Source organism: Lipophrys pholis (assembly GCF_963383615.2).
Source record: "Lipophrys pholis genome assembly, chromosome: 9".
Taxonomy (NCBI): Eukaryota; Metazoa; Chordata; class Actinopteri; order Blenniiformes; family Blenniidae; genus Lipophrys; species Lipophrys pholis.
In genome coordinates, this window is record NC_137639.1 from 20,569,939 (window position 1) to 20,580,822 (window position 10,884).

General features: G+C 41.5%; 1 protein-coding gene across 1 annotated transcript in view; it reads right to left on the minus strand.

Annotated features, from left to right (window-relative positions):
• grik5 (glutamate receptor, ionotropic, kainate 5) overlaps nucleotides 1-10,449 on the minus strand; it is a 50,140-nt gene extending 39,691 nt beyond the window's left edge. The window contains exons 1-4 of the mRNA XM_080472197.1: nucleotides 10,294-10,449; nucleotides 8,421-8,585; nucleotides 4,015-4,112; nucleotides 2,327-2,492 (exon numbers count right to left, since the gene is read on the minus strand). Coding sequence (XP_080328323.1) covers nucleotides 2,327-2,492; nucleotides 4,015-4,112; nucleotides 8,421-8,585; nucleotides 10,294-10,405 — 541 coding nt within the window. The 5' untranslated portion in view covers nucleotides 10,406-10,449. The remainder of the gene's footprint in view (nucleotides 1-2,326; nucleotides 2,493-4,014; nucleotides 4,113-8,420; nucleotides 8,586-10,293) is intronic.
• Between the last annotated feature and the right edge of the window lie 435 nt (nucleotides 10,450-10,884).

The following is a 10,884-nucleotide window of genomic DNA, read 5'->3' on the forward strand; positions in this document are numbered from 1 at the left end:
ACTCTTGGGCTTGGTTGATGTTTGGTTTGTTTTGGGGCTGTATCATATAGTTTTTAGCGATTGCACCACACAATGGTGTCCCAATGGTTTGAGTCTGGGCTTCGAGGGCCTTTCGATTTAAGGTTGCATGTTATTCCGGTGTTTGCATAGGTTTTCATCAGCTACTCCAGATTCCTTGTTCAATTCAAAAACATGCATTTTAGATTACTGGAGACTGTTTATCTCTCTGTGTTTGCCCTGTGGTGGACTGTCAACCAGTGATATATAAAATGGGTGGACGATTTGTTTAATTGCACAATATACTGTTTGATTAATGTACTGCATTTACACGACCAACTCCTCTGATGACAACTACAACTGTGGTCTCTGCAGTTTTCCTTGGTTTAATTAATGAAGCACATGTTATTCTACCAAACTGCATGTCTCCCTTGTCGTCATGGCCATGGAGCTCAGTTTGTGATAAGATGATGTTTTTACAGTTGTGGCAGTGTCGACGCACACAAACACGCAGGCACATACACACACACTTGAACACACGCATATATGGACAATTCAAACAAGCAAACAGGAATAAAAAGCATTAAACACGCGCGCGCGCACACACACACACACGCACACGCACACGCACACGCACACGCACACGCACACGCACACGCACACACACACACACACACACACACACACACACACACACACACACACACACACACACACACACACACCTACACAGTTGTTCGGAGTGTGGAACAAGCCTGTTGAGTGGCAGTTAGCACCTATTCGGCAGCCATGGCAACCAGCTCCACGGCGATAGATAGCGCAGCCAAGTGGGTCAGAGTCTGTGAGTGCGATAACCTTGTAAAGATCACCTTCAAGGCAAATATATTACACACAAATGCACTTCTCAGTTTCTCCACCAGTAAAAGCTTGCATTTGTTGGCCCAGACGGTAACGATCAGGCAGCGAGTTGCCTCTAATTCTTCGGAGAGGAAAAAGCCTGGTGAAAGACAAGGCTCTTATCTAACCATTCGGTTGATGATCAAACCTGAAAAGATGTCTGATGCCATTTCAAAGCTCTTTTAGTTCAATGAAATGACAAGTCCACAAGGAATTCAGCTTACTTTCAGGAAACCGCGGGACGCCCGCTAACTGCTGGGGTGATAATGAAAGCCTTGCAACGATGGAATCAATCTTCCATAATGTCACAGCTTTTTGTTTGTCAAAAATCCACCCTTTTCGCTCTGCCACGGGAGGCGCGCAGACGTTTCTGGTCCCACAAACTCTTTATGTAAGTGCCCTTCAGCTCTTGGATGGTTCTGCTTGGTTGGCTGGTGTGAGCAGGCAACAGCTGTACAACAAGTCATCCCAGCTCAGTTTCACTCAGAAGTGGACAAAAAGTCAAGTGATTATTCAGTGACAAAAAAAGAAAAGAAAATCTGGATTTTTCCACCTCCTACAGCACATAGCATATTCTGTCACATTTCCACAAAGCTCTGTTTGAATACGACAGCCACCATCCAACCAAGCCCTTTAATTCCTGCGACTCTCGATAGGGGAGTGCATAATAAATCAATAACACACTCTTTCAAAATGAAAATAAAGAGGGCTAGTGACTAAGCCCTGAATCCCCTGTGATGTTAAAGCTCTCTGAGTGCCTGGCAAGTTAAATCAAATGTCCCCTAAGTTCTTCCAATACTGGAAAGCATTTCAGACATGAATATTTATTAAATTGGTTTGGCCTAACAACCCTCTGAGGTGGATAAGAGACAGTGTGCGAGAGCACGAGTAATAAATAGGAACGGCTACAGCTTGAGCCACGTTCTGAACCCTGACAACAGACACAACTTCACGACCAGACAGTCAAAAACGAGAGTCCGACGGCGCCAAGCAGCCAAACAATGTTAATGTGCGAACACTCCCACAGAGGCATTCACACTTTCAAACACACATAGACTAGCTAGATGAGTATTTACACCTACTTAAAAAGAAAAACAACAATGCAAATACATCTACAAAACAGATAAATGTCTAAAATGTTGTAAGCTATATAAATATCTGGGTTGTATTGGTTCAGTGTTTTCTCATTAACTCCAAGCTATGGTACTTTTCTTGAACAGTTTTGTGACTTTATGTCTCAGATATGTGTAATATGCACATGTATGTATTTCTAATTGTTTGACTCTTGAATTTTTTTTATAATTTTTTTTTTTATCACCAATGTCGGAGAAAGCGGAGGCATCTCGATTCTCCATCTGTCCTGCACATATGGCTGGATAGACAATAAAGTTGAGGAGTTGAGCACTACTTGGCTATAGGACAGGCCACTCACACTCGGCCTTGGCGCAGACCAGGCTGGCTGATGGGTAACTGAAGGAGCGCAGGATGGCTCCGATGGCCAGGCTCAGGTCTTCATTGCTGGGATACAGAGTGACAGAGGCGAACCGCAGGTATGGCAAACGGGGAGTTTCCTCTGGACCGATTTTCACATGAGGAATCTGCAAGAAAACGAGAAGATAGTTTTCAACAAAACCACAGTCAAATTTCACCAACATAAATAAGGAGACGTTTTGGTTTTGGGTTTTCCCAATCCTCTTCACTGAACAACTGCAGGACCTGACGCACAACAGCACAACCATCAACAACCAAAACATGTTTATTCAATACGAGATTTCCTCATCCGCCCCCACGCAGCAGAGAACAGCTCATATTTCCTAAACAGTCAAAAGGCTGCCAATCAGCCAGACTTCCTTCATTAAACACTCTTCATGCAGATGAACCCAATTCAAGGTGCTTATGAGTCGACTGAGAAAGTGATGACAAGACAAACCTGCTAAAGACAGAAGATGTGTAAATACAAGGCTAGAATGAAAGAAGGGTTAGGGTTAAACATTTTAAACTTACAAACAATGGTTGTTATTATTGAAAGAAATAAAAACGTACAACACATAAATAAAAGCCTTAAAGAAGACCAGCAGCAGCTCCACACTGCCAACACTGTGATTTCTAGTTTCAAAGTATAAAAAATCATCCAAGGTTTCAAAAAGTATTTAGCTTTTTTCTTACACTGTTGGCAAGTTATCAAATTGTTTGCTCTTTTTTTTGTTTTATAACAGTCAAAATGGACAAAACATTTCTGGCACGTATGACATCATTGGCCATTATTTATTTATTCAACACTATATATGCTGTACGCACAATTGTTGTTGCAGGACTGGAGCTGATCTCAGCTGGCTGAGAGTAAATCCTGGACAGGTCACCAATCCATCACAGGACAAACACACACTCACATTCACGCCCACGGTTGATATGTAGAGTTTAAAAAAAAAAGCTGCAATACATTGTTTTGGATTGTGAGTACTTCTTGAAAATCCTTGCGCGCATGTTGAGAACATGCAGACTCCACACAGAAAGGTCTCAAGTCCAACAAAGACTCAAACTGAGGACACTTTAGCTATAATGTGAGAGTGATAACCACTGCATTACTGTTTGCACTATAATATATACATCCCAATTAAATATACATACAACAGCTTTCAAAATATTTCCATATGGAACACTTCCTCTTCCATACATGCATTGTTTGTCAGTGTGTGGACACTTTTCTTCCAAAACACTCTACTCCCGACCAAAAAGAAAAGCACAAACCAGGAGATGAGAGGAGAAAAGGAAAAACAACAGGATCAGCAAGAAAAAGCAAATATGTTATGATTTGCTTTCTTCTCCCAAAACACACACCACGGGAAGAATTGCACATGAAGGAGATCCATTTAAGTGGCTGGAGGGTGAAAAAGATAAGAAAGGTAGCATCGGCAGAAAACAGAGAGAGACCTTTGAATAAAATGCTTTTGGAAGAAGGAAGAAAACAGCTGGAGAAGTGGATGCTGGTCCAAGAAATTCAATATGCGAGACGAATCTCAGAAACATTCATGGCGTGTTTGTGGGCAGAAGGGGAGAAGCTTCTAAATATGCAGTGATGTGTGTTCACTGTGCATGTGTGCGTTTATCTTCTGCACTCACCTCCTTCTCCCCACATATGTGACTGACAGTGGAGCCAGAGGCGGGGCTGGAGGCGGGACCTATCACCGAGACGACGCCTTTGGGCAGAATCTGACACACTGAAAGGCAGAAAGGAAAACAAACCCTGAGTGTGCAGACACACACATACACACACACACACATATACACACACACACACACCGTTCTCCTCCACTGTTTGTGTGTGTGTTTTTCTTTTCACAGCAGCACCGAGTAAGCAGACAGCAGCAGCTGCAGTCAGGAAGAAAACTGCGAGAATCTAAAACGGAGTCAAAACTCAGAGGATGCATTACGATTCCAGTTTAACTGCTGGCTTCACTGTAGTGGCACAATCTATCTCATTACAATCTGATTGATTCTGAAAAAAATACTCAGAGGACACGCAGGCCGGCACATAAGCTCCCTGCTGCTATTATTCACTTGTTTGAAAAGTCGCTCTGAATGACTTTAGTGATTTTTAACACATGTTACTCTAATTATAGCTCTGGAATCACAACAATGCTAAGAGACTGCTGCTTTCTTTCAGTTTACAAATGCCAATTTTCTTGATTACCTTTATAAGGACGCAAATGTTGATGTGGGAGAAATCGTTTTCACATTTGTCTGTTACATTAACACATCATAAAATTATGGGTCCATTACCTCAGTTATGTCTTTTGTGTCTCTGGGATTCAGCGTGAAGCACACGCAAGCAAAGGGTCCCACTTTTTACGACCCCGACAGATCTCACTTCTCTTTGCATATAATTAAGGATAAATTAACCCTTTGAAGAACTGACAAGTTATACTCCTTTTCATTCCTTATCAAATAAGCACATTTTGTTTAGTTTTTTTGTATTATTATTTCTCCCTGCATTATTTCTTTTGGTTTTAGCTCATAATATGCACCACAATGAGGTCACTTATCAAAACCTTGAAAAATTGCTTTTTCACAGCACAACCCCAAAATAAACCCACCAGAACAACATTTAATTCGCCATTTCAAGAAATAAAAAAGACTAAACAAATTTGTGAGCAAGTCGAGCTTAACCAAAGGCAAAAAAGGGAATCTTATTACACGTTGAGCACAGAGGTGTCCAAACTGAGGCCTGGGTCAATGATGATGGCTCACAATCATTTACAAATTGTAGAATATGGTGAAACTATGCTTCACTAGTAATTGCTCTGCCATTGATATATTTTGAATCTGACCCTTAATAAAAAATGTTTAGGCACACCTGGTGGAGCTTACCCATTTAATCATGTTTCCAGTGACTCTGAAACATTTAAAGTTCTCAATGTGGAAAAACTGATTTCTTTTAATATTAGCACTTAACAAACATGGTCAATGACCGTGAGATAGTCACGGATTTTTTGGGGGTAAAATATATTGCTCCTTTTCAGTTTGCTGCTTTCAATACACCGGGCAGATACATGACTGATTAAAAACATGAAGGAGCAGGACAGGTTATATTTGCTGCCTGTCCTACCCTTGACTTTGAGGACCCGGCTGAAATTGTTACTGACAGCTGTAACAGAATCACGCGCCTCAATGCCAAAGATAATCTAATGAATGTAGGCGTCTCTTAAAGGAAAAATTGTTGAAAATATGTTTGATCACTTTCGAAGTGTTTGTTAATTTTTTTGTTTCTTAAAATTGAATATTCAATAACTATTTTTATCCCCAAGGGCAAGTCTATTGCAACTGGCAGCCATTTGAAGGGAGAAAATGGAAAAAAAAAGACTAAAACAATCACAATCACTGACAACAACAGAGACAAAAGAAAAATAGATTTGGTACTAAACGCATCAAAGTACAAAACATGGTAGCCTGAACAAGCCATGGCGGAACCCACAGTAAGCTCTGGCTACATATTACAGATCATAGACATCGAAGTTCCCTCAATGTCTTCAGCAGCCTGGTAGCCAAAACAGTTATGGAATTTGCAAATCCATATGTTTTTCTTCAGTGTGCAAAGTAACACCATAAAACAGAAGTTGTGACTCATGACATGGTTGGGATGGCACGTGATCCGTTGGACTCGCTCGACGCTCTTTTCCTTTGTCAACTGAAGTCATTTTCAAAAAGTTAAAAAAAAATTGATACATTAACGCATGATATCAATGCGCATGGCAGAACTACAATTTACCTTTTTTGTGAATACAGTAAGACGACTGGCTTTTCTTTGAGGATAATCCTGCACATAAACCCCTCAAAAAAACAGCCAAATTGTGTTCAATTTATTCCTGCTTTCATACAGATTAAACAAATTACGTCAATAAATACGCTTTATTGGGACCGGTATGTGTAATTAGTTCCTGCAGGACACATTGAGGCTTGTTTGTTTTTTGTCTTCATGCTGAGGAAAGCTGTACATTTGTATTGAACCAACGGGAAGAAAAGACAGAATTAGATCGGCGCGTGTCACAACATTTCTCAAATGTTCTTTTGAAAATCAAACATTTGCAAGTTAATCTCCATACCAGACAGTAGTGGGGCCACAGTGTGCACACAAGGGCTCAGCTCTTTAATGTCAAGAAATACTTGACTGATATACACTGGCCACTTTATCGGGTACACTTGTTCAAACTAATATGATCCAGTACAACAGCTGTGCTATAAATTAAGCCTTTATAAATGTCATAATGCTCAATTTAGCTTAAGATTATAGATGGATAGATAAATAGATAGAATTATCAGTGAGGCTTGAATTTCTTTCCATGTTTATTTTAGACTTTTCACTGGATTTCAGCAATAGACTGAGAGTTCGTCCTCATTATTTGGCCACTATGTTAACTTACTGTATGTGAGTGGTGGAAAAAAACCATCTAAAACTTCTCTTGATGCAGTCAAGTCCAGCTCAACCACAAAAATAATATAACGTTGAAATGAATTCCCTTTGATGATCTGTGAAAACAGAACATTTTTACCTCGGTTAAGGCAGAGGTGTTGGACTCGATCGTTTCAAACTGTACAAGAGTTTGCAATAAAGTGGTCACTGAGTGTGTTTTTTTGTCTCTTCATGTCCATTTTTATTCACTATGCTTTCTGTGTACCTACTTGAAAGAATATTTCACGGACACAGCAAATATAAACCTGGTAACTTCACCGTATAATTTTAATGGTCATGAGCCTGTTTCTGGCTTTGGTGTATTTGGTTGGTATTTTAATTCAGCCCAATTAGTCCTCCTTGGTATCTGCCAGTGTCTGTGATTGTGCGGAAGCGTGCCTGTACGTGTGAGTGCGCGCTCGCATCGTGCTCTAGTGCGAGTGCGCAGAAAGGATGTGGGTGCATGCATGTGTAAATGCGCGCGTGCGTGCGTGCGTGTGTGTGTGTGTGTGTGTGTGCGCTCCCGCATGCTGCAGTCAGCTGTAGCTGTAAGATGATGAGCTCTCTCTGATCCAGGGACCAAAAAGTGCTGTGAGCAAACACGCCTGTCAGAGTCTCCTGCCCATCGGTCAAGGACACACACACACACACACACACACACACACACACACACACACACACACACACACACACACACACACACACACACACACACACACACACACACACACACACACACACACACACACACACACACACACACACACACACACACACAGGCCTGCAACTCAAGCATACACATATGTACACAACCCTTCTCAAGCACACATAGACATTTTGCCAGTAGCTTGTGGCAGGGTCAGTGACCTATTCAAAGAGGGGCAGGGAGTCTCTGTCTCCTCAGTGGTTGAATTCAGCAGTGCATCTTCTGTCTCTGCAGACTCCAAACATTCTGTTTTAACTCTGTGTATCAATACAAATTTCATGGTGCAGCCTCTGTGGTATGCTGCTCCCTTCTGTTGGCTGTACTGTTGATCTGTATTAGTATTTGATGATTTGTTTTTATCATGTCCCACACAGTACACAGCACCAGCTGTTACTGGAGGGCACGGGTCCACTGTTTTTAATGAGACAGTCTTAGTGGCCCATTACTGGTCTCCAATGACATGTAAACTAATCAACAAAAGCCCTTGCTGGCTCTTAATCGCATGAAAGTGGTGGTGTTTTATCATTCCAGTCATCATTTGAGATTTTTCCTTGTAAAAGGCAGCTTTTTAAAAAATCTCATTTTCTTTTTTTTAGAAATATATTTATAAATCAGCAGCGTATCTGAAGGGTTTGGGAATAAAACTGCGGCACTGCAGTGTATACTTCTGCTCTTTTCTGTTCATGCATTGGTCACGATTAATATTCATTTCCAAGATTACTAATAATATCGATGGGTATAATAAGTGGCGCCATTCTGCCGGTGCTTAATAAAACACTGTTCTCGAAAAAGGCATTCACTAGACCGAATGATTCTCGGATGACTCCTATAAATCTGGTTGTCTTTGAAGTGTGTCGAGGCAACTCCACTCACTGGTGTCAGTAGTGTCATACTGGGAGTCCTTTTGCAGTTCGTATATGTCCACCTCCACTCGGGCTCGGGCCGGGCCCTCCATCACGCTGTTGATGTTCTCCCTGGCCAAGGCCAGTGCCAGCCGCTCCCCACGCCCACACACTGACTGGTCATCCAGGATTGCCGCTGGAGAGGCAGAGAGTGAGCGAGACAGAGGTGAGGAGAGAAGGATAGAGTATGAAGATGCCGGGAAGTGACAGTGAATAAAGGTAAAAACATGATGGCTAACAGAAGTGGACGTCTTGTGAGGAAGCCTGGACTTATTTTGACTTCATGGCTGGAGAACTGTCCAAAAAATGTGAGTGAGTGTTTCTTCTCCAGCTCTCCATATCTGGCTGTTCAATAGTAATGTGTGTTTTGACAGTAGTCAAGTTACAAATTGATTGGACCATTGTGTTGTAGAAGTCCTGGAGGCTACCAGGATTTGCACATTGACAAAAACATATCATTCTTGAGATCATCCTCAATATCATGGACAATCTAGTAGATTGTTAGTAAAGTATAGAAATAAAGGGTTAACTATGTGGTCATCGCATGTGACTTTTAAAGAACTGAAGCAATTTCCCTCTTTCAGATTAATACATGGTTAAAAATCCAATCAAGAACAAGATTGGGAAATGTGCTATTACACATAGTGGGTGATGGTTCACCACTGTAAAAAGATGGGATTCACCTCTTTCAAGCAGTCAAACTTTCATACATATTCAAGTCTTTGTTGCCGCAGATTTCAAGCAGAATTTTCACTGACATATCAAGAGTTGTGGAAACACGTCATTTAAATTTCATGGAGCTCTGGTTCAAAGTGCTGATTGCCTGATCCATTGAATATCTGACAATTGTTTCTAAGTGGCACTGAGCAGAATATCACACAGCTCTCTGACAAATTTTGTGACGGTAACTTATTTCAAAAGTGTTATTTTATCATCTGGGTACAAGGGCTGTCTCAGTCAGACAAAAAATTGAACATGAGAAGATTTTGAGTTCGATTGAGAATGACTGGAGATTCTCTGCCAAGAGTAGCTGTAGGAAACCTTTTCTAGGTTTCACTGACATATTTCACAACGTTATTCATGCAAGTTTGGCTTTTGAAGGCTTGACTATCATTCTGTCTCCTCACAGAGGTTTGTCCTTCTTTAAAGACTGAAAACAGAACTTTTTCACCAAGGCAAAGAGAGCTTGTACAAATGAACACCATTTGCACATCAAGGTGGGGTTGGTAGAGCGGGTCGTCTCGCAGTCAGAATGTTCTAGGTTTGATTCCCTATCTGCCCACCTGTTGAGGTGTCCTTGAGTAAGATATTGAACCCCAAATTGCTCTCAATGGATGGACTGAGTGTCTTACATGGCAGCCGCCTCCAATGGTGTGTGAATGTGTGTGTGAACGGATGAATGTGATTAACAATGTAAAGCATTTTGGAGACCGCTCAAGCAGTAGAAAAGCGTTAAATAAGTGAAATCTATTACAATGCATGTTGGTTTTTGTACCAATTTCTTGTGATAGAATATCAATATTTACATTGTAGTTAGTTACTGTTTTTAATGTTATCATGTTATTTAAGTCCTATTCTCTGCTAGTTTTTATGACTACATCTCCTTCGATGCAGTATGTGATGAGTGATGTTAATGTTCTAAATGCTGAGGATCATCTGAGATGCTGAGGGGTTTTCAAATGATTTCTGGCAGCAAACACAGTCATATTTACAACTGAGATAAACATTAAGAAAGAACATGGTCCACCTTGGTGACTTTTAAATACTTATACCAGCTATTGTTTTACTCGGTATGGGACCAGAAAGGAGATCAGTGGCATCATGGATTACGATGGGAGACTTACCCATGCGGACGGAGGAGAGCAGGGGGGCCTGACTGAGGGAGCGTGGTGGCATGGTGACTAGCAGGAAGGAGAGGAAGTGTATTGACAGCAGCAGTGCTGGCAGAGCCGGCATCTTCTACTGCTCCTCATGGAGAATGGTCTGCTGGCTGCCTGTACCGCCACCTGCAGGGATGGAGAGCAGGGACGTTAACAAAGCATGTTACTGGACACAATATTACTCCCCCGGCACAAGACGTGCTTCTTCAAATTCCCATCATGCGGCTTATCTTCAGTTTGCACTCTCATTTTCCTATGTCGAGGAAACACCTGTAACTTGTCGGCCCATACGCTTCTATGAAGATGTTCACTGTCATCTATCAGAGCAGCAGCACAGTCCCATTCATGCAGCCTGTGTCATAATGAAATACGGTACACAAAAGTCTCTTCATGTCCCCTGTGGAAAGTCAGCTGTTTAGAAGTGACAAGATTCAGCCTTCAAGAGGTCTCCAGAGGAAGTTCAAAGAAAACATCAAAACTGACACACGTCTGCACATTTTCATCAACATGCCTGCACACAGATAAACAAACAGGCCCATAACGAAAGACAAAGTA